This window comes from Cupressus sempervirens, chromosome 4 (genome assembly GCF_028749045.1).
Source record: "Cupressus sempervirens isolate cs-2001-9-10 chromosome 4, ASM2874904v1, whole genome shotgun sequence".
NCBI lineage: Eukaryota > Viridiplantae > Streptophyta > Pinopsida > Cupressales > Cupressaceae > Cupressus > Cupressus sempervirens.
In genome coordinates, this window is record NC_143121.1 from 475,680,866 (window position 1) to 475,706,589 (window position 25,724).

Genomic DNA, 25,724 nt, shown 5'->3' on the forward strand with positions numbered 1-25,724 from the left:
TGACTCCTTGAATAGATCATAGTGGTCAAACTAGACTCTCTAAACTAGAAACCTAAAGTAAGACAACTTAGACAACTACTCTACCACCAGGTAAAAAGAGGGAGGCCCCATTTCCAATGTGGCAATGGCGTGAAAACATCAACAAGGCCCTTGTTGCTATAGCCTCATTTGATCAATAAATTATATATGATGTTTTGTTTTACTCTCTCGGGAAGAACCGGTAGTGCATAGTCATCTCCCTTCTCCTTGATGCTAGAAATTCTTTGTTTTTACTATGGGCATTCATCATTAAGGTGCTTGCTTCTAGATGTGGTGCAAAAGAAACCCATGATTTGCACAACCTCGTCTTATTTCTTTTTTGCTTGCAATGCATCCATTTACGTGATCATGATATTGATAATGTTAATCTTCATATCTTCCAACAAGCATTTGAATTCAACTTTCATTACTCCTCCAACAGCTTTTGTCCATTATAGGATAGATTCTCACTATATTTTGGCCTTCTTCAACATTGCTCGAGTAGTCAGTGGACAACTTGCAGATTTTTCCTCACCCATGATTTCCATTGCCTCTAAGCAATCTTCACAAATGTCTTTCAAGAAGATGAACTTACTAAACTTTCTTCGTCCAACCCATTTTGTCTAGATCATTGAAAGTTGAACTAAAACCACTTTGTGTACTCTACAGTTATGCAACATTAGGAACATTTCTTCTCTAGAATCCCTCCCCTTGTAGTAGGATTTGCTCTTCTTTAAACGCTTATTTTCTATTACTATCTAGATTTCTAGACAACGCCTTGAGAAATTCTTCCACAACTTGCAAATGTTACCTCCTATGAGAGTTTATGCCTCAAAGTAATTGTTATATATGCCTCTTAACCACTCCTTGCAATCATCCAATAACTGTTCTTCTCTTTGCATTATTCAGAAAATTTCTGGGCACTTCTTTAAAAAATTGTCATTCCTGCCAAGGGTTGTATACTTCAAAGTAACAGGAAACAACTTCAATCCCTATGCACGAACTTTCTAATCATAACTTGTACATGGAAAATCAAACTAGAAGGTGTCTACATCCTTAGTGGCACTCCCATGGAAGTGTGCAGGAGCTAAAAGAGAAGTTGTCTTCACGGGAGCATTACTACTGGATGTCACAGTTGGAAATTGCTAGTTTCATTTCAGGGTTTTCTGCTTCTAGTGTGCGCTCGCCCATTACTTCTACCCATGGGGTCCAGTAAATAATAAATGAAGAAGGGCAAGGCCAATATTGTCTCTTTGGAGTTTCCTCAAAATTTCTCCTTAATTGCTAGCAAGATGCTTAAGAAGCAACAGGACTTGTAGCGTTTAATGGCTTTCTCATTGGATGAGTTACAAGTCATGGAACCTCAACAAAAACAGACTTATTTCTGAAAAAATCTTACCATGACTGTTAAAACCATCTTGTTTGGCTTCTTGTTCAGCTATAGCCTCTTCAGCTATAGAGATAACTCCACAGTCTCTTCATCTGGCAACTGTGATTTGTTCAGCAGCTTTGACAAAGTACTCTTTTTGTATTTTCAGTAGCAAATTAAGAACTTTTCATTGATAAGTCAACAATGGAGGATTTACGGCGACAAGGTGTTCAATGTTCCATTGTTTCTACTTGTCCATTGTTCAGTTATTTTCTTTGGTTATTAAATACCATACTCTTGCATCCACATTTTTTGTTTTTGGAAGAAAATATCCTCCATTATCTCTCCTATAATTCATGCATCTAGTATGACAGCTTTCACAAAATATCACACAAAGGTAAGAAGAAAATGAATGTTCACATTGTTCCCAATTAAACCCTACAATGCCAGACTCAAACTTCACTGAAGGAGAAACTAATGTTGTCCTCAACATATATCCTCAAAAATGGTGTCAAGAAGTGCTAGGCACGCTTATATCGTTCTGATATAAGAATGTTGATCTTTCGACCAAGTGTAAATAAATCAAATGTAAGACGGAAAGTCCTACTTCAAAATGAGCTTAGTATATTAAATGCAAATCTAATTTATAACAGAAAGATTTGAAGAGAGTCATATGATCAGATAAAATACTCATTTGAAATCATTTCAAACTTAATAAACTGAACTGTAAACTTCCAGGAATCAAATCAAAATAGTAATAACAGGCATTTCTCATTATTAATTATCATATTTGAAATGATAAACCAACTATGACAACCACAGCAAAATTATGATTAACTATTCAACTCAGATATACGAAAATAAGCATCACATGCATAAACTAGTAAAAAACATAGGCTATTCAACGACTCTCATATGCAGGCACCTTCTTGGTCATACCAATTCTTAGATTAAAAGCTCACTCTTCCCACAAAAAATATCATAAAAATGAAAAGTCTTCTTGGAAAAAATGAAGCATTGAGCTTCTGAAAAGATAAAGATCTGACTACTAGATTAGGTTACTACATGTCTATGACTAATTATATGGGCACTAATAAAGGGGTTTGGCTATACTATGCAATAGAGAATGCAACTTTAACTAAGAGGCAAACAACTTAATTACAACTTGTTACAACATGTATCTGCTTTGTCTTTCTGGAGCACTAGTGGTTCTCCACTTTGGCATTTATTAAACAAGCATCTCACAACCAATTAGACTTTTGTGTAATAAGTAAACTCCTTTGGAACCTTTCTTTGAGGCATACTTTTATTGGCATGTTGTTGCTAGAAACATGTTTGACATTGCAAAGTGAATCATTTAACATAGTGGTTGTGTAGCACAACAGTTGGTTGTTCTAAGATAGCTCAGCAACTACCTTGCGAGACAGAATCACCTAACACACTAAGATAAGCCTATTGGGTAACAGAAATAGTAGCTTGTCCAGCAAGGAGTTAGCTTGCATATCAAAGCAAAATGTCATAGTTGAATGTCTGTCATGTGAATTAAAACAAATTATCATAGATATCTGTCTTGTGTAGCAAAAGAAATGATTTTCAATATTAGAAGCACACAAAAGAAACTGTACAAAACTACTTAACCAAACCAATATCTTTCCCAAGCACCGTTCGGTGCTCCTGTTGTTGGCAGTTGCCCTGTTTGTATGCTTTCAGTCCCTTAGACCCTCTTTTGGTCTCTTGTTGGACATTAATAAATTTATCTTACATTAGCTTATCATGTGATTAGTTTATTTTTAAATTTCCTGCTTAAAAGAGCAATCAATTCATCTACAATAATCCTAGCAAAAGATTGAAATCACTTCATAGGTATAGAGATGGCAATGAGTTTAACACAAGGGTTTTAATGAATAAAATACATGCTTCAGGGATATAAATCAAGGCCATAAAATAAAGCCTGCTATTATTTAAGTTTTTGAGATGTTGACAACCTTCAAAATGGCTACAAAATATACAACACATTTCTAATGAATTTATACCTTGGGAAATACTTGATTTATTACTTGTAGTGCCCGCCGGGAGTTCCAACCAGAGTATCCCCGAACCAGAATATCTGCCTATGACATTATGAACAAACGCCTGAGTAAACTCAAAAGGATCATTAGCCTACTAAAAACTTTCAGAGATTTCTAATATCTTCTAATTCACAGGAACAGCACACTAAAAACTGCTAGCTAAATCACAAGCAATAATATGTACACCAAATGAAAGGCATGCACATTATACTCTGATACCAATCAGATGAGCATGACAAGTTTTTCAACGTCTATACTACCATATTGAGCTACAATTGTTTCATACACATCTTCAACAATCCTGGTTGAAGAGAATTTCTCGTGCAAAAGGGGAAAAGGAACAACTTTGGAGCATATGTACTCCTTTACCAACGATATTCACAGCTTTTCAGATATTTCTTTAAATGTACATAACTGCCACCATGTATCATACAAAAAGAAAATGTTGCAAAGTCAAAAGGGACCGAGTTCCCCATCTCTCCCAACCCCAACACATGACGAAATTACTTATACAAAAGAAAACATTGCAAAGTCAAAAGGGGCCAACTGAGAATATATAAGAGAAGAACAGATTTAAAATTATCCATGCCAGCCAATCTATGTGGTGTTTAAATCAAATTAAATTTATTTTGCTTTAAGGCTGACTCCCTTTTGAATAAAGAAAAAGGGCATGTATTTAAGGTGTAGTTACCTCTATGGAAGGGATCATCAAAACAAATGATAGATAGTGATTATCTTAAATCAAAAAGCAGCTAGTTAACAAATGACAGCTATCAACGATTCCGTTATTTCTGAAGCCAACTTAGATAAACAGCAGCAATTAGTATAAGTATAATAAGAAATGGCATGCAACACTAGGATGTAGATCACTCACCAAATCATGGGGGACTATTATACATTGGAATCAAAAAACCCTAATCTACAAGATAGATCTGGTAAGCACAACCTAGGAAGTAGGATGCCAACTCCGTATCTATGCCTTATACGGTTGAATTTGGTTGATTCCAATAAAAATTGTAAATAATCTTTAAATTTGAAATAATAAATCTGATCTATGAAAAGCAAACGCAAGGAAATAAGGATAAGAATGTGTGCTCCTTAAAAAGGAAATGAAAGATTGCACTTTGAACCTGATTTTTCCAACTGATGGAATCCTAGCTTTGCTGATTTTCATATCTAGCGACCTGGAATCTGAGACAGTCTGCACCGAAACTTCCTATTTTGGAAAAGGATAAGGTCAACCTAGTCCTTCGTGCCCTTAAGTCTGCTCAACCTACTCTGGAATGGGATATACTTGTTGACTTAGCTAATATAGGTGACCTTGAAGCCTCTGCCAGTAAGGAAACCCCTGAAACCTGCTCTTCTAAAAAATGGCAGGCAAAACCCTTATTCGCATCAAAGCCTAAAAGCCAAAACCCCTCAAGATACAATCTCTCAAACAGGCAAAGGCCAAACCGCCTCCCAAAAATAAACAAGGAACCCCAAGCCCACATGCTATGGTTACTAGGAAAAAACAAGGAACTCTTGACAACAAATTACAGGAACTTTCCATGGCAACCCATTCTATTCAAGATGTAGAAATCATAAATGTACAAAACCCCACAAGGACAAATGACTGACTCGTGAGAGAAATGAGATCATAAGAAAGGCAAAACAAGAAACAGGGTAAACAACAAGAAGTAGCTACCACTAGTGAACAAGAAAAATCACTCTCTGAAGAAGAACATGAAATTGAGGAAGAGCAAGAGGTTGCAAGGGAATTTGAGGAAGAAGACGCTACCAAGGAACAAGATACCCTTGAGAAACAACAAGAAACTTCGGTACTTGAACAAATGGAAAATCAGGATCTTGATTCGCCTATAGAAACTCAAATTGAAATAATGACAGAAACGACTATAGAGGAAGTCATACAAAAGCCCACTAAAGTTCCTTCCAGCAATAATATTTAGCACGGAAAGGTTACAACAGATGAAACTCGTCGCCTAGAATATGATACAACACAGGGACAAGATGTACTACAGGAAACAGAACTTCCTCAACTTGCAAATGCACATACTATTGCTATTATGTCTCAGCAAAATCTGAATGAGGACGCGTCAAGAACTTTTGAAGTTCCTAAAGCACAATAGTATTCATCCCATGCTCAAATTACACAATTATGGCAATTGGTTAATCAGCTTCAGGAATCCAATCAACAACTAAAGGAACAAGTACAAATGTTGTCTAGTCAAAAGGAAGTTGATACTACGAAGGTGAAAGTTACAGGGATCACATCGGTCTCTAGGAATCTAGCAGTTGAGTTCACTAGTGTAGATTGTCCACCCTGTGTGCATGAGAGGACATGCACAATCCTTCAATTGGGGGGAATGATAAGTGTGTATTTGTGTTTCTTTTTATATATTTCTTGTGCATATTTCCATCACATTCAATGCCTTCTTACTCCCTTTCATGCCATTTATCATAAGAGTAATATAGTATGTTTGATTAAATGTAGAGTAGAAAATAACTTCTGGTAAACTCCACCAAGTATAGGAATTGACAATAATTTGATTGGTTTCTGCTATAGGAACTAAGCATGGGTGACCAAGCGGTTACAGGAGCTTTTTGCGCGATTGGATCAGCTGTGTACATATCGTAGCTCTATTTTGCTATCTTATTTTAGGCAGATATTTTGTTTCATAGTTTAAGGCCTTGAATGATCTTCGGCCAAAACTTATACGGTTGAAGACTTGTGGTCTACAACCAAGATAACATTTGTATAATTTAGAACAATGGCCTGTGCCCACAACGACTTGATTCAACCTTAGTTTGGGTATTTTGGAGACTATATAAGTATGTGTATGTTTATAAGAAAGGGACCAGAAATATATCTATAAAAACACCATTATAAACCAATCTTTTGTATTATTGCTTGATTGAATTGAATCGACTTTAGCAATTGCATATTAATCTTTTGCTCACCAAGTGAACCGGGGGAAGGGCCCCATCTTGGAAATCTTGGTGAGATCATTTCAGTTTGCGTTGTGACTCTGTGTGTTGTTAGTTATTTCATTTATTTTCCATTACAGATTAAGGTGTGTGTATGTAAGATAAATGTCTAGAAATAGAACTCGTATGATTCATGTTACGTATCCAATCAAGTTCTGATTGTTTAAAGAAATAATTTTCTATTGGATTGTTGAATTGCAGCCACTTCCGCCTTTTCCCTCTAGCATTCATCCAACGCCTGAGTGTCCATCTCTTCTAAAAACACTTACTGTCACCTTCTGTTATTTTCCACAAACTTCTTGCTGCCACCTATCTTCCTGTTGCATATTATTACCTCAACCCTTGATTACTATCATAGACCTCCTGCTGCGACCAAATTTCTTGTAGCAAACAAAATAGTTCATCCTGATCTTCGTTACATCAAAGCAGTTAAAGATTGATTTGCGGAATTGATATTTAAATTGATTGGACACATCCATGAATAGTAATGTTTAATAATCAATTAGGTAGTGTGGTTATTAAAAATGTGATTGTTACTCTCAGTAATCAACTAATGTGATGATATACTTCAGTAATTGATTGGTTCTAAGTATGAAGGTAGATATCATTTTGTAAATGAGAGTGCTTCTTTAGTTTCTAAAAGTGTGTATTTCAACTCATTAATTAAAAGCCTCTTAATTTGATTCCCTAGCGTGTGAATTAGGTTGCATCCATAACACTTGTCCTACTATCTTCACCCCTTGAGCAAATAGTCGTTATATCTCTCACTAGTTTACGAATCCTGGATTGACACTCGTAGGGTATTTCAGTTCAAATTATGTCCAAAAGTAATCCATTAAGATAGACCCCAACTTTGCCCTACAAGTGTGCCCTGATAATGAAGAACGATACTTTATCCTTCTACTCTAGCATAAGATTTCTTTCATCGTTGTTCCATAGATGCTCTTGAAGATGTTTGTTTGTTTCATTGCAATACATATTCGATCCTAAGTCTGCAATTAAGTTTTCAGAACCCAGTGCATGAAAGCTTCAACTTTGCAATAGAAACAGCTTCTTTGAGATAACATGAACAACTATTGTTCATCATATTGGATACTACCGCTACCTATAGATGCTTGCATTCAACTACGAGCTTCCCATTCTCCAAATGTTGTCTTCTTCCAATAACAAACTGAACTCAAAGTTTATTGTTAGTGATAAAACTATCATGAGTGCATCTTACAGAACTGAAGATAGTAATTTGCAGAAAGACTTTGTTTCCTCCAGTTGTCGATCCAATCTTTGTTCTAATAGTTCTGTGTCAATTTTGTTAATCATCTTGTCCCACTTCCCAGCCGCTGCCAATTCCCTGATATTCTCCCTCATATGTAGTTGTCGGCTGGCTCTTCGCCTTCCCTTTTGATTATTCTTTCTTTCAATTGTTCTTTTCTAGGACGTCACAATAACATTTCATTTATTTTGTCTTAAGCCATAGTTCTTTGTAAATGAAATATTATTTTCTTATTCCAATTAAATGCTAACAAAAGGGTAAACTTAGCATTTAATTGTTTTCTAATCTTTTGTCACTCATGCATAGGAAGGAGACATTACAGACCCTAAGGGAGCAAATGCTAGAGACTTTTTCCTTCAGCCTAAAACTATGAAAGGAATCCAGACCTTTTTCAGACAAAGGAACTTTATCTAAAGAATCATGTCTGATTTTTATTAGATAAAAGAATTATTTCCAGCAAGCTGAAAAAGTGATGAGTTACATAGTGGTAAGGAGAACTGCATAATATTTCTCAAGAATTAACGAGCCACTTAAGAACAAACCTGTATTGGCTAGCCTTGATTATTCTAAGCCCTTTCCATTACTAAGAAATCTTTTATAGAAAAACAATGATGATTTTTAGCAACCTACAGAATTATTTAGCAAATCCCTTCAAAATGTATAGGTAACGAACTTTATCATAGAGAAGTAGGGGGTCACGAATTTTTTACCATATCTTGTTGCAGCCAAGATTGAAAAGAATTTGAGATCATGCATTATTAGAGCCAAGAATGTGAGCTTGTGTACCTTAGCAATTTTAAACCAACACGAAGCCTTTGATAGGACATGCAGATGAATCAACGAGATAAAAAAAATAGATCTTGTAATCCAAACCACAAAAAGCTTTTCAGAGATCAAATACTTGCTAAACTATGGCCTGAAACAAATCTTTAAGTTGTGCAGGTTCTCATTATAAATGATAACTGCGTGTCAACTCCCTGTTCTTTGAATGAGGACCCTTGGTATGTTGATGGCATCTTTCACTTGATGAGAACAACTTGTCCATCTAATTTAGATCTTGGCATATTTTACTCAAGGATGAAGGAGTGTTTAAAATACTGAAGTGTTCCTCAAATATGGCAATCTAAGAAACTCTCAGAGGTTCATAAATTTATGTCATCAACGGAAGGTTTCATGTTATGTCATCAAATGGATTCTTGTAGATACTGATTGCATCACCAAGTGGATCAAGGTGATCCCAACTATGAGTGGCACTATAAAAGTAGTGATTACCTTATTGACTAATATTGTTATTAATTTGGGGTGACACAAATAATTATTGCAAACTACATCTATACTTAATTTACAGACTTGTATAACAAATAATAGATTGGAGTATGAGTTATATACTCTTCTCCATATCCCCCTGAAGGAAATCGGAAAGCTGAGTCAAGCAACAAAAAATTAATAAAGATCACTTAAAGGACTCTACATCAAATAGAAAAAGATGGAATGACAGGCTTCAACTTGCAGGATGGGTTGGCAGGAAGGTGAAATAGAAAGTTATGTCATATAAAAGAAATGGCCAACAATGATATAATTGTTTTAATTGAAATGAAAAAAAAAAAAAAATTTAATTTGAAGCATTAGGAAATGACATGTTTAAATTTTGAAATGATATAAAAAACGTATATTTTATATTTATATATTTTTAATTTAAAAATCATTTTTTAAAAAATTGTAAACTTGACAATATAGGGGAATAAGAGCAATAGTTCTACAGTGTTCAATTCCTTATTATTAATGGTTGAACAGGTTTCAAATGGACCCCGAAACCCTTTAGAAACAGATTTTGACGGGATCTACAACCCACAAAGTTAACAACTGCAAAAAGTAAAGCATAAACAAACAGCATAAATCTTTATTTGTATTTATGATTTGAAACTTTGGTGCACAAACTAAGTTTTCCCCTATATCAAGAGATTTTTTTTTTTTTTAAATCTTAAAATTTATGTGTACTGAAAACACAACTCTTCCAATGGAACATAACTGTTTATTTTAACTAGTAACCTAAAATATTTTTTAAAATATATAATACCATCTAGACACGGAATCTCTTTTGTAGTTCATCATTATTTTTTGTCACACTTATTTTTGTTGTTGATGCCCTCCTATTAGTAACATTATATATATAACTATATAATTAATATATTAAACAAATATATTAAGAGAAAAAAATTAAAATGACTTGCAAAAGCACAAGACAACAAATTTTGTACAACTAACCGCAGCTCTTTCTCAATCATCCCTCCCTTACCCACGAAGGCAAACAAGATACGTTTCAACTGCGACACTTAAAACAAAACAAGGCAACACTCTTCAAAGAAACACTTGGCAACCTCAATTGTAGAAGCAAAATGAAAGGAAGGAAAACCAGACAGCGAGAACGAAGACAAACAAAATGGTTTCAAACTTATGGATCAACCTTGTGTAGTTGTGGCAATTGGTCTGAAGTAGACCTTGTGATGAATTAGAAATTGTGACATGGCTTAACCACCTCTTGTGTCTTCTATAAGTCTAGCGGTTGTATTGGGCATTGACAGGTGGATCTTTTGGTGCAACAGCAACCCTTACAGTTAACAAGTGGTATCAGAGTTTGGTCATAGGTTGAATCCTCACAGGCGGCAAAGAGTAATGCTAGGAGGGGGATTATCGATAGTGGGCCAACATCTCTTGCAGGGTTCATGACATGGCTTAACCACCTGCTTTGTCTTCTATAGGTCTAGTGGTTGTATCGGGCATTGACATATCAATCTTTTGGTACAACGGCAATCCTAACGGCTATTAGAAATAATATTTTTGAGAATGTTGGATGAAGATGGGGGATATTTAACAAGCTTTTTTCATTGGTGCATCAAACAAATACCCTTCCTAACTTAGTTGCCAACTTGAGAAGCGTCTAGTGGTGGGATGAAAATCCTATTGCTCATTGATAGAAGGTTTTATTTTCTTTTGATTGCATTTTGCTTCGATGCAAACCCAAGAACAAACAAGCATTCATAAGACTAATCGCCACTAGGAAGGAAGCAATTACTTTTGTTTTGTTTTTGGCATAGCAAAGGGTAGGATATGTACATCAAGGAAGAGTTTGTGGGTAATACCACTAAGAAGGATCCTCAAGTGGGATTCTTACGAGGGTATATTTATAAGTACGAATAAAATCTAAGTGTGGATGTCAATGTATCATTTCTAAAGTTTACAACATCTAATCGATATCACTGAAGGAATTTACCAGATAGAGGGAAGGTTGCAAACTACATGTGGCCCATTACACCATGAACTTGTAAGTGGCCATCCAATGAAATTATGATTGTATTGTGTGTTGGTAGCCATTGTACATATCAACAATTAATTCCACATTGTGTGTTAACCGCCATAAGTATATATAACTAGGGTACCATTTTCACATTAAGTAGTTTAAATTTGAGGGTGACACAACAAAAATTCATCTTTTGTACCAAAAATATTGTTGTATTAATCTATTTGAGAATTTGGACCGATTGTAGGATTGCAAATAAAATATGAAACTACAATGTGCTAGAAGTTCTTTGTATTTGTATGACTACTAGAGTTGAGTGGGTTATTTAGTGGTATCAAAGCTTGGGATTTTGCTAACCTAAGGGTAATTAATGAGTGACAAAGATCAAAGATGCCAATATTGAGAAAAGTTAGGCAATAGTTGACAAGGAAGAGCCAAATCCCCAAGAATTCATTACAAATATCAAAGAGATACATACTAACATGAGGGATACCTTGAAGGAGATGGTTCAACTTTAAGAGGAATAAGCCAAAAACTAAGTACTGGTAGGCTTTCTCAAAATGATGTTAAAGGCAACACAATTAGTAGAGGAAAAGCTTTAGCTAGTGGTGGGTAAGCTTCAATTAAGACAATAACCTCCAAGGGTAAATTTCAGGACAAAGAAATAGTTGTAGATGTTGGAGAGAAGTACTTCATTTTTTTGGACGATATGACAAGATTTCGTCATGCATACTATGCTTTAAGCCATGTCATAAAGAGAAATTTCACCTTCAACGACTCTTATGAAATAAAGAAAAAAAAAATGCATGGGAGAAGGTATGAGGAGACGAAAGACATCTAACACTAGCTAAAAATCATTACTCCAACTCTTGATGGTTCTAGTAATTCCTCGATGAGGAATTGGTTGCAAAGATTAGATACATATTTCTCATTGAACACAATGATTGAACAGGAAACTACCAAATTTGCCACATTACATCTTGAAAGAATGGCCAAGAAATGGTGGTACCATGGTTAGGTAACATAAGGGCATAATTCAACCACCACATTAGAAGACTTAAGCCAAAGACTAATAGAAAGGTCTTATGACTTTGTCAGAAAAGAGGTTTATAGTCTTCTTAATGGAAGGCCTAATTGAGCCCCTTAAAGGGCTAGTAAGGGCATTTAATACATGCTCCTTGCAAGAAGCCATCAAACGGGCTTTGAGTTTTGAAGATTGACAAAAGGCAGGCTGAGTTCCAAGCAAGCATCTCCAATGCTATCAAAAAAATCTTTTCAAAGAAGCAAACTCCTACCTAAGCAAAATCAAGTGGAGATATCTAAAAACAAGCTACAAAGAAAAAAGCTATGCTTCACATGTTGAGAATGCTAGCAACCTGTTCAAAGGTGTTTGGGAAAAGGTAAAATAGTAAAATATACTATCGAAAGATAGTCTCCAATGAGTATGCAAAGAGCTATGAAGGTGTGCATTTGAATCTAAAGTTGCTTGAGGGCAACCAACATCTGTGATGGGCTGACTGTAATGATCCCAATTAATTTCCAGGTCTTCTAGTTAGTTTCCAAGATGACCTAGCCATCTTCTTAAGTTTTAATTAAAAAGCAAATTTTTAAATAATTGTGTCAACATTTATGGGTCTACCTTGTATAAGTTTGGTGGTTAATCTATAGCTGACCTTCTGGCAACTTATGAGTAACAAGCTTATTTAATTGGTGCATCAAATAGATGTCCTTGCTTCCTTAAACCCCTACTTGAGAAACATTTGGCGATGGGACGACAATCCTACTACTCACTAATCAAATGTCTAACTATTACAATTACACTCCACTTGGATGCAAACCCAAGGAGAACAAACATGGGTTCAAAAGACTCATTGCAACTCGAAAGAAAGTGATTAATTTTCTTTTGTCTTTGACATAACAAAATTTAGGACAAGCACACCAAGGAGAAGTTCATGAATTATGCCTACAAGAAGGATCCTCAAGTGGGACTTGTTATTAGGTCTCTACACCATTGCCCCATTACAAATGGGTATTAAATTCATGGGATCATTTTCTGCAAATGTAATAATATGACCATTGTAATAGATATGTTCCAAATGTAGATTCGGATCTTACATAAGTATGAGAGAAGGAGACATGTCTCTTGAAGAGACATTGTCTCCAAGGTTTAAACATCATTAGTTAGTATAAAATAATATAACTAACCATATGTATAATATATACATTATTATATTTTTATATTTAATATATGTAATATATATAAAGGAATATTTATATTATCATCAATAAAGAAACTGATGATCATATCAATCTGACTGTAACTACAAACTTAACACTCCCTCTTAGTCAGGAAGGATTGATATAGAACATATTATGTTCTTGAGTATACGAAGAGATCATCTTATTATGATATTCCTAGAATGACATATTTAAGGATATCAACATAAATCCATCAACACACACATATATTATATACGAAATTTGCTACGATTCATAACGAAACTAAATTTCTCGACACTTTTTCTTTTAGCAAGGAGGGAAATAAAGCAATTACTATAACTTTAATATAAGTTTTAAATAACACCTTAAGTGTGGCCTATAATAGATTTAAGTTATGGTGTTCGGCAATATCCGGCCCAAAGAACCATAACAACTTTCATGGTGTCCAGCAAAATCCGGCCCGAAGAACCATGATAAGTTGGTTATCAAGGTGTCCGGCAATATCCGGCCTGAAGAACCAAGATAACACTTACTCCAACACATTTTGGTGTTAGGAGATAGGTCTACTATTGATAAGATTGTCACCTTACAATAGTTACTTTTTGTTCATTATCATAACTTCTGGCACACCGAAACAACAACTTAATGTAGTTTGTTATGCTAACAAGTCCGGTTATTGATAAGATCGTCACCTTTCAATAACTCCCCTCTAAATATATACATCAATGAAAGATTGTCATCTTTCATGACATAATTACAACATCATGTAGTAACTCACATGATATCCACCATGAACCAAGCCAGAGGGTGGAACAAAAGGTTTTCCCCTCATACTTCTCTTTCATAGAGAAAAGCGCATTACAAAGAATTTCTCTTATAACTTCTCCTCATAGAAAAGATATCATCCACAAAGGATTGCATCTCAACATTTCTCCCTTTAAACAATGATCCTGGGAAGTTAGGTCCTGTAGTTACTCCCTTTCAGACTCTCTTCACCCAAGGATGCCTCTTGGACTCTCTCTGAATCTGATATTAATCTTTCAACCTTTGGTGATAAGTCATTATTTCCTCATGATGTATATTGGGGTAGGCCGATCAAAATCATGCAGTCACATACATGTAGTTTAGACTCCCTCTGAGTATCAATCTTCTAAGCTTCTTCATTTCTTTAGAAGAAGTGTCATACTCCCTTCTTATGTAGAAGAAGTGTAATACTCCCTCCTAATGTAGAAGAATTGTCATATTTATTATATCGTCGAACAATTTTGCACCACGTCGAATATGGCAAACTTCTCTCTTTTTATTTTTATTTTTATTTATTCTGATTTGTTTATTCTTCTTCTTTAGAAAGAACAATCCTTCTTATAGTCAAGGGATTTAAAAAATTCTTCAGCTGCGTCTCAACAAAGCTTACTCTTGAAAAATCATTTTCACACATTGCTTAATGCATAGATTGTGACTTTATACATAGAAAAATTCTAGAACTGTAGCATTCTTCTCGTGGGAGGGAAACCCCTAGTTTATTCGACATTACAATGACAACTTACAAGTTTACAACCCATCATTGTGCATAACAATTATGAAAGCTTCTCTACAGGAGCTATAATAGTTTGATACATCTCCCATATAGAAATTTTGATTATTTGCAAATTAAGTGTATGTATTGTATATATTCTTATTTCATTCTATCTTAGTTGCAGCATTTATCACATCATGATCCCAATAACCTGTGCAATACTCAATACTTCTGCAATACTCAATACATCAATACTTACTCAATACTTCTGCAATACTCAATACATCAATACTTCTAAGTATTGATGCTGTGTTAACTACTGATAACAATTATTCTCTTCTTATACAGATTACTAATAAGTAATTCGCTCCTTCGTCTGACCACTCCTTATCCACTAATGGTAGATAAATACATATTTCTCTTTATCTATATTTACTATTTTGACAGTAACAATGTTATTCCACGATATCCATTTTGTCATGTTTGGAATTCGATGTTATGAAGTTGTTGGTTTCATTGATTCTTATGTCTGAACAACCCATCTTTGGTAATTGTTGTTGTGCCTACTTAATGAAATAAGAGCCATTGTCAAGGATCAATCAATTATGATGTGTACAATGACAATGACTGGTTTGCTAAGGATTAGAAGGTTTCGTCGATCAGATTCTTCCACCTATTACTGAGTCAATGGCACTTTGGAACTTGATTCAATATTATTGTGCAGTAGGAACTATTGCTACCAAGAACTAGTGTCATCCAATGGCTTTGGGCAGCTTCAATATTGGATATTAAATGATGTCTTTCATGTTCACTATATTTTTAACATGTCTGGAACCTATAAATATCATCTCAAATATTACTACCACTCCTATAATATTACTTATTCCAATATGGGTTCCATCGCTTACAATAACGAATCCTTTTTTATCTTACAGGATAACTAATAGCGTCTGCAGACTGAACTTCCAGAGGTTCCCATCAATATTAATTCTTCTTTTATATCTGCACCAATTTCTTTTCAATCTTCTTGTGTTCGAAATTATGACTTTTGTCTTCCTTTTTCCTCCATGTCTAAAGGGAGCATATAAGAATTGTACCAATATTCTCATGGTGTTTCAGTTTATTATTATTACTCTTCCTATCTCCAGGTATCGCTGATACATCAATTCAAAATCTTTGGGAATTGTGAATAGTTGATAATAATATATGGATATGTTCACATTATTAGATATGGAAGCTTTGATAAATTTCTTTGAGGTATATTCAGCCCCTAAGAAAAAATCTTCTCTTTATCATAGTATATAATATATCTGTAGTGAACTTCACAATCCATTGTTGACACACATATATTCATCTCTGACCCTATGCTGGTTGATGTCAATGTGACAGGTAGAAGCTCCCGATGGTAGTTTTCTCCCATGATATTGTTATATATATATATATTTTCCCATATTCTGATTAAGATATGGTTTACTGAATTGAGCCTTTCTAAATCTGTGATACTGATAGAAGATTAAAGTCCTCATTTTAATGACAATACTCCCCATTTTGTCTGTGATATTATGTAAGGGTATTTAGGTTCTCCAAACCTGCAGTGCTTCCTTCTATACCTTCTGTGATGTTTGCGCAGTCATTAGAACTTCCAGCGTGGGTATTTTTGTGCTCGATGTCTACTTGATGGCACTGTTTTGGGATAAGTGCACAATTATACACTCTCATAAGAATCATACATTAGATTGGGTGTTCAATCTGGATCAAAACTTTGGATGCTGTGACACCAAAACCTGTTTGGTATAACCTGAGATAGGTTGTCTTTGTAATGGCACCAATCTATCTAATCCTCACTCCATAACACAACATGCTCACGATGAATAAAATCATTACATTTGATGTTTATGTACCACTAGAAGGATTCTGCAACTCGTTCCAAGACTATGCTTACAGTAGCGAGTTGAATGCATATTTGATGTCGACCACCATTAATTATTCAGGCTGCATCCTTTGTTAAGTTGGATTATTGCCGCCAAGTTTCTCAAACATTATTTCGCCTCCAATATATTTGCTCTGACCAATAATAAAGGCCTGTTCATAGTTACCTCGATAGGGGTTTCCAACTACGAGGCACTGTTTCTATAGTTGAAGCAACTTCAATCTTTAAATGGCAATGAAAAATCAAGGCCCACAAAAAACACTACAAAAATATTTTCCCAATTAAATATAGTCTCTGAATTCAATGAGTGGGTCTCCTTCGTAGCCAAAAACAACATAGTTTTAATGTAATAAGGATCATGTATATTAATGAGTGGATGAAGATGCATCTGTTTATCCTACATTTGCAGCCTAAGTTCTGATACCATGTTAAATTCATGGGATCGTTTTCTGCAAATGTAATAATATGAACATTGTAATAGACATGTTCCAAATGCAGATTTGGATCTCACAAAGTATGAGAGAAGGAGACATGTCTCCAAGATTGAAACATCATTAGTTAGTATAAAATAATATAACTAACCATATGTATAATATATACATTATTATATTTTTATATATAATATATGTAATATATAAATATATATAAATATAAAGAAATATTTATATTATCATCAATAAAGAAACTCATGATCATATCAATCTGACTGTAACTACAAACTTAACAATGGGGACACCCTCTTTTCACTCGCAATGCTAGAGTTTTGGAAGCAAAAGTGACATCTTAGAGTTTAAAGAGATAGAGTGATTAAGGCAGACAAGGTTGTCAAGGTTAAGGTTCATTGGGGTCATGTTACGAGGACTTGAGTTAAAATTTTAAAGAGTTGGGATATTATAACGGGTCAAATATTTTGAAATATGCTATAATGAAATATCTCAATTACTAATTCAGTCAAAAATGACAAAATCATACAAAGGAGCTTCAAAATCCCTATGGAAATTGATTTTCCACTTTTTAAAAGTACATAAAACCTTGTGATTAATAACTTTCCCCTTAGAAATTGCATTGTCCTTGTGAACATAGAGTTTTCGCTCCAAAATTGGGCAAAGTCCTTATGAAAGGTAAATTTCTACTTGAGATGATGTAAAAGTTCTTGAAGGGATCGATTTTCCACTCATATGGAACATTTACAAGTGAAAAAACAAAGTGTCAACACTATTAGTCCCTAAGGAGATCAAATTTCCCCTTCTAGACATGAAGAACAAAGCCAATTTGCAAGTGTCCCTATGCATGTCGATTTCCACCAGGTCTACAATTAGAAAAGTTTGAAGAGTCATTAAGAGTGGATCCTTGTGGACAAAGAATTTCCTTTTGTCCTTGTGCAACTAGTTTTTCATTGGTTCAACAATTCGAATATTTTTGGGCCCAAAATGGGAAAAGTCCTTAAAGATGGGAGTTTTCCACTTGACCATGTCCTTATAAGATTCTCACACTGTCCTTAAATGGCTATATCTTCCACTACAAGAATAATGACCCCAAATTGTCCGTGCACCCATGAAATCTCCCCTAGTCCTCGAGAAGATTTTCTCCTTGGAATGTAATGAGGATCAATGTAAAAATAAAGGGAATATGATTTGCCCTTGCACTGGTTGAATTTCCACTTGACTTTGGCTAAATAGTAAAAAGGATTAGTCCTTGTATGGATTGATTTTCCCTATTGGAGAATATTTATGGAGTGAATTCAGTAAATTTGAGGGATCTCTCAAGTCCCTATATGGCGTAACTTCCATTTGGGGACAAAGGGGCGAGTAATTAAAATTCAAAGGACCAAATAGTCCTTGAAAAGTTTGAATTCCCACTTTGAGATATGGATGGATCAATAAAGTAAATGACCTTATCATGTTCAAATTTCCACCAAGCTCACAATAAGATAACATGGGTGTGACCTTGCAAAATTCAATTCTCCATCAATTGGACTTTTGTTGTCTTCACTATTAGCAATGACTTTCATGAGGGTTCCTAAATACCATCAAACTTCCCTTAAATGGTCATAAAATGGAATTAAATAAAATGCAAGAGAAACTAAGTGAAATTCAATTTGCATGAATTCAAAGACTGAGAGGCAAAACTATTAAACATGCATTGGCTGTGTGGATGCAATGGAAAGTTAAACTCCTTTAAAAAGCCTTCCAACAGCAATAATAGAATGCAAAGCAACAGGTTGACTAGCTCTAAGAGTCGAAGGTGGCAGCAGGAAGACAAGTCAAGTCAAGAAGAAAGTACCAGCAGACAAGAATAAGACATCAGCAAGGACATCAATTTTGGCAAGAGAATTTCCGAAAATGAAGTAGTCTCAGAAGACTAGAGACAGCCAATTGCAGAATAGTAACTGAAAAGTGGATTTGTCTGTTGCAGATTTGGAAAGCAAAATCAAGGCAGATAATTTGATTGTAAATAACTTGCTTTATGTTGAAAATTCAAACCTATACAAGAAAGTGATTTCATGAGAAAAATCAGAAGTTTGAAGTGGAAGGATCAGAAAAAACACAGCATCTGATATGAATCTCATGTAGAAGTAAAGGCCAAGAGGTGCAAGACCTGTGAATTCTTGAAGTATTGGAGCTAAGTCTGAAGGTCATCCTCAAGAGTTTGATTTTCATAAAAAACAGAAAAAATCCAAATCAACACACCCTCACTCAAATGCATTAAAGTGTTCAAGAGAAAAAATTGTACAAAAGAACCCTTTGTTTTTAAACATAGAAGTACCCAGGTAGGCTAATAGAGTTTTGTGCAACAAAGGAAATGTCTGATCCTTGCTTTTGGGAGTCCAAATGAGTCATCCAAATCATCATACTCAATGCTTGATCAATCTGATCATACCCAGGCTGCAAACTTGGTCTTCAAAATGATGTCCTCAGAAAATTAGATGTATGGTTTCTGTTAAAATGGTCTGGTTTCCAAGTTTAGATCTTCAAGTACCTTCCATAGTGCATGCTCGTACAAATCCATGACCTGATCAAATCCATGACCTGATTTTTGAGTTCAAGTTATCAAATGTGGGCTATAACTTTTGTGTTCAGACTTATTTTCAGAGTTCGTTACAAAGATCAGTCACGCTTTGGAAGATAGTTCTCATTATCAGAGTGCAGGGCACATCTTCAGATTACATTTCCCATGGTCTGACTCTGTATGTTAATTATTGTTACAGAATTTGAGTCATGTCTTCAGACTTATCTTCAGACAAGTCTGTCGACCTGATTTCTTCATATTTGTCCTCAGAAGTTTACAATCTTGCATTTGATTTTAAATTTCGGTTACAATCTTAACTGCTTGACCTTTTAAGCTATAAAGTTCAAATTTAATCGTAAAATCAAGGATTAAAGGTCTGAATTTAACATCTCAACCAGATTTCGTTACAAGATCATTAACTTCATGCTGCCTCCTCTTTTGCAGAAGTGATGGAATGAGACACTGATAAGCAAGGAGGACAAAGATGGAACAGTCAAGAGAAGCTTGAGTAGATCACAAAGTCCCTCTATGATTTGATCTTCTACTCAGAGACTTGTTGGCATGAATGCTTGTTGTATTAAGATATTATCTCCTTAGTTAAATACTTTCTATAATGGTCAACCACTTGTCTGTAATCTGTCTTTCAATCTAGATAGGAATGTTTCCTATCTTGTCTCTTTTATCATCAGTCCAGATAGGAATGTTTCCTATCCTATCTTCAGTTTTGTTTCTAATTTCATCTTCAGTCTACGTTGTTTCATTTAGAAACAACATCCTTGTAATTCTTTATAAGGAACATATTTGTTCCTCCATTAATCAATCAATCATCTAGAAATCCATTAATCTGCCAATTCTTGAATCTTGTAACATGGTATCAGAGCAAGCTCTTAATTTTTTCAAAAAATTATAATTTCTTTTCCGAAATTATCAAACCCATTTTTCAAAATTATTTAGTGATCCTTGCTTTCTAATCTCAAAACCTGAGATTTTTGACTAATTTTTCTTTTGTCTAAAGCTTTTTAAATCGCAACTCGTGTCTTGGAAGAGTTGAAAAACCGTGACTTCAAAATGCATGTGTCTGCCTGCATCTATTCACGATTTTCAAAATGCATTTGCATCTGTCTACCAAGCGATTTTACAAAAACGGCTCAAGATTGAGCATTTTCTTGAGGAAGCAAATAAACATTGTTTTCTATTTGCATCTAAGCAGCTCGGGGTGGGCGATTTTTTGTTGTGGACACAAGCAAAAGTCTGAAGCAGCTCACGTTTTTTTCAAATTGTTTTACCTCCATTCTTGCGTCTGAAGCAACTCACGACTTCTTGGGTTTGGGTTTTTTATTATTTTTCAGATTGTTTTTACCTCCATTTCTTGGTTTGCACGACTTCATCTATGGCATCCAGGTTTTTTGCAGAAGATGTCAAGACAAAAATACCTTCAATCCACCTCATATCCGCCATTTTTCTGCAACTTCAACCTTCCAATCCGTCGACTACGATTTTGTTCAAAAATTAACTTTTTTGCTCGAAAATTTTTTCTCATCGCATATTCTTGGTGGGTTTTTTGAGATCTCAAATGGGTCTTCATCAATTTTTTGTGGGTGCCTTGTTTTCCGTGCCTCAATTTTTGAGCCAGCAGATCGGAATTCTGTCAACATATTATTTTTGGGTTTTTCGAGCTCTCTTCTGGGTACTCCAATTTTTTTGGGTCTTTCATTTTCTCACCTCGAAGTTTGTGCCATTTGAGATATTCACATATTATGAGCATCTGTATCAGCAGCATCAGAAGTCAGACTCAATTAAAAAGCAAGCGAATACCACCCAACACTCAAAGCAAAAAGAATCTATCTACCATGCCTTTATGGCCAGCATACCTGCAAATCATGTGAAATCTTTTGCTTGGTACATAGATTCCGGTGCCTCCCGACATAGATTCTAGGTTTGTTGATTTTCTCCTCAAAAATCATTTCATGTTGTTTGTGATTTTGAGTTTTACCCTTTTTTCCACAAAAACGAAGTGTTTTGTAATTGCAATCTATTTTGAGTCATAGCACTCTTTTGGAAAAGCTTCTTGGTTTCAGCATTCTATAGATCCAGGGAGGGTCTCAGTTATCCCAGAATGTTCCGACATCCGTACATTGACCATTAAGGGAGGGTATTAAGATATTATCTCCTTAGTTAAATACTTTCTATAATAGTCAACTACTTGTTTGTAGTTCGTCTTGCAGTCTAGATAGGAATGTTTCCTATCCTGTCTCTTTTGTCTTCAGTCCAGATAGGAATGTTTCCTATCCTGTCTTTAGTTTTGTTTCTAATTTCGTCTTTAGTCTACATTGTTACTTTTAGAAACAACGTCCTTGTAATTCCTTATAAGGAACACATTTGTTCCTCTATTAATCAATCAATCATCCAGAAATCCGTTAATCTGCCAATTCTTGAATCTTGTAACATGTTGTTGTATGGGGGAGATTGTCAGTATGTCAGAGAGATGATTGAGTACTTTGTATTGCATTCATGACTGTGTTTGTCATTGATGTCAAAATATTAGTTTTTTGGACAATTCAATCAGAGTTACAGAGGACGATTCGTTCGACGAGGTTCATGGTCAAAGAGTTATGTTCTACGCACTTAGAGGAGAATTCATGAACGCGTTCTGATATTGTGTCTATGTTCGCAAAAAGAGATGCAAATTTGTGCGCGTTACAGAAGATTTTGTGGAGGCTGCTCCTAGGGTGAGTTTCTGGAAAGCAAGCACTAGTAATTGTGTTGTATCTTTTGGGTGAGGCTGAAAATCGTTCAGTGGGCCTGGATTATGGTAGAAGACGTGTTCAGGATGCTATGGTTAATGTGGCGAAATCAAATGTTCATTTTGTAAAGATTTGTGAAGATTGTTCAGCGTTTTTTCTCAAGAGGCCGACTATTGTTAATATCATTATGGGAAGTGTTATTTTAAATGTAACATGTAAATGTAATATCTTAATGTGGTCTTATACTATTCATTGCAAATTGAAAAAGCCTCAACGACGACTCAATTAGTTCTTAGGACTTGGTATAAAGGAAGGATACTTTTCTTGTGGTTCAGTATCCAATGTGGATATTTATTGTTTATGGGAGCTTGAATGCAAATTAGGCTAAGATCGGTGCAGAGATTGATGTTGTTGATGTATTGTGAGCTTCAAAGGAGTTGTATTGGCTAAGGAGTTGTTGTTTAGTCAGTTCAAGTACTTGGATATATTATCTTGAAGATTGTTTAGCATAATTACTCTTGAAGCAATTTGGACAGTGGGTTCAATTGTCTTCCTATCAACTCCTAATAGGGTTGGCACAACTCTTAATAGGATTGGAATCTCCTAACAAAGATTCGAAGTCTACAAACAGGGACTCATGTACTGATTGTATTTCATTGGCTTCTAACAAAGTCTATCCTTTCACAAGGGACTTCTATATTAGTACATTATCTTGTGGGCATCATTCCCACTGGGGTTTTCCCTCTGATCAAAGGTTTCCCTAGTTAACAAATGTGGTGTTATTGCGCATAGTTATCTTTCTATGGTTGTTGCATCTTTTGATTATATGTTTCAGATTTGATAAAGTTATTAAAAAAAAATTTAAGTACATAATTGATTCACCCCCACCCTCACACACCCCCCCGCCCCCCAATTATATTGCTGGACTTTACTTTCTAACAATTAGTATCAGAGCATCAGGTCCTTGAAAGAAAAGTCTAACAGCTCAAGGAGATCCATGGCTTCTTATTTCAGGAAAGAAACTATGAAGTTTGATGGAGTAAATTATGACAATCGGAAGGAACAAATGAAGACTCACTTGATGTGCATGGGTCCACAAATTTGGCTAGTTACACTAAGGAGGAAGGATGTAACAGATGAAGATTTAAGCTTGATTCATGTGAACAAAAGGCTAAAGATCTATTCATGCAAAACATGCTCGCTAAAGAAGCACTGTTGTCATCTCTTCCATACTTTAAATATGCAGAGGTAAAAACTTTAAAGTTTGCACATGAAATTTGGATTGGATTGCAGAATATATTGATGTTGATGAGCATGCAAAGAAGTCTAAATTGTAGAGTTGGATATGCATGTTTCAAAATGCTAAAATGCAGGAAGATGAAACTATGAGGGGATACTTTAGTGGGATATCTGAGATTGTTGCAGGAATTAAAAGTTGTGATGGAACCAAAACAGAAGATGAGATTGTGTGGAAGATTCTGAAAACTTTGACACATCCTTATCATCAAAAGGCACACAAATGATTGAGGCGGTTATTCCTTGCACACCTAACTTTTCCAGAGAAACTCTTCTTGGAAAGTTGCAGGCATCTAAATTATGGATGAAACAAAATGAAGTACAGTTCAGACTGCTTCCAGCATGCAGAGAGATAGACCTACACTTACAAGGAGTGCAAGTACAAGTGGAGATTATGCTAGAGAAAGGACAGTAAAACAAGAAGAAGACAAGAAGTTTGATGAAGGAATTGCATTACTTATGAAGAGAGAACCAAAAGGCAACAAAATCCTTGTTTGTTGGACATGAAAAGAACTTGGGCATTATTCATCTAAATGTCCTAAGAGAGAAAAGAAGATAAAGCCTAGCAAGCCCTACAAATCTAGAATTCCAAAAGATTGCTTCTTTGTTAATGAAGATGATGAACTTGATTTTAAGATAGTAAATTTCTTAGATAATGATGATGAAGATGATGAGATAGGATTTGTTGCTATTAAGGAAGAAAGTCCTAAGAAACAAAAAGTAAAAGAAGAAGAAGTTTTAGTATCACCTGTTGAAAAGAAAAAGTCTGAAGGGATTAAAGATAGTGGATGTTCTCATCATATGAATGGAGATACGAACAAGTTTGTTGAATTCAATTGTTATGATGGAGGAATAGTTAGAGTTAGAAATAATGACCATGTTAGATTAAGGGAAAAGGATATGTTACTCTTCATGGAAAGACTAACACTGAGGATGTTAACTTTGTGGATGGATTGAAATATAATCTTTTAAGTATTGGACAGCTTGTTAACAAGGGATATCAGTTGCAATTTACAAAGAAGACTTGCATAATAAAGACAAAGATGGCACACTAATTGCTACACGTACAAGAACTAAAGGTAATGTTTTTTAGTTAAATCCTACCGAGATGACATGTTTGGTTGCTAAAGTGGATGATAGTGGGTTATGACATAAGAGATTTTGTCACATTAACTTTGATAACATTATGAAGATCAATACAACACTTACAATAGAGATATGCCTAAGATTGTGAAACCTTCTAACATGATTTGCAAAGAATGTCTGATGGTGAGGCAAAAGAAAAGTTCATTTCCAAGCAAAATATTTACTACTATAGCAAAGGTGGAGATTGTGCACATAGATTTGAGTGGTCCTACAAAAATAAGAGCATTTCATGGTGAAAGGTACTTTATGCTTCATATTGATGATTTTACTACGATGATGTGGTAGCATTTCTTATAGAGAACTCTGAAGCTTTTGAGAAATTCTAGATATTTAAGCGTAGAGTTAAAAATGAATCTGGTTTGAAGATTCAACGTTTAAGATCAAATAGAGGAGGAGAATTTATTTCAAAGGAATTTAACATCTTTTGTGAGGATAATGGTATAAAGAGATAACTTTCAGCTCCTACGACACCACAGCAGAATGGGATTGCAGAAAGAATGAACATATCAGCAACTAAAGCAACTAGAGCAATGATGTTTGAGAATAATGCATCACATATCTTTTGGAAAGAAGCAGTGAACACCGCAGTATACACAATGAATAGAATACAGATTAGGCAAGGCACTAGTAAGACATCTTATGGACTTTGGTTTGGACATACACCTATTGTGAAATACTTTAGAATCTTTGGAAGTAAGTGCTATATTAAAAGGGATGGTGATATTGGAAAGTTTGATTCTAGAAGTGATGAAGGTATGTTTCTTGGATATTCATTAAAGAGTAAAGCATATAGATGTTTTAATCAAAGATTGATGACTATTATTGAGAGTGTTAATGTAAGAGTTGATGAA

At 34.9% G+C, this 25,724-nt stretch overlaps 1 protein-coding gene across 1 annotated transcript in view; it reads right to left on the reverse strand.

Annotated features, from left to right (window-relative positions):
• The window catches only part of LOC149562024 (GDSL esterase/lipase WDL1-like), a 69,002-nt gene that overhangs the window by 22,590 nt on the left and 20,688 nt on the right, over positions 1-25,724 (reverse strand). Inside the window, exon 2 of the mRNA XM_089825562.1 lies at positions 3,421-3,498. Coding sequence (XP_089681688.1) covers positions 3,421-3,498 — 78 coding nt within the window. The remainder of the gene's footprint in view (positions 1-3,420; positions 3,499-25,724) is intronic.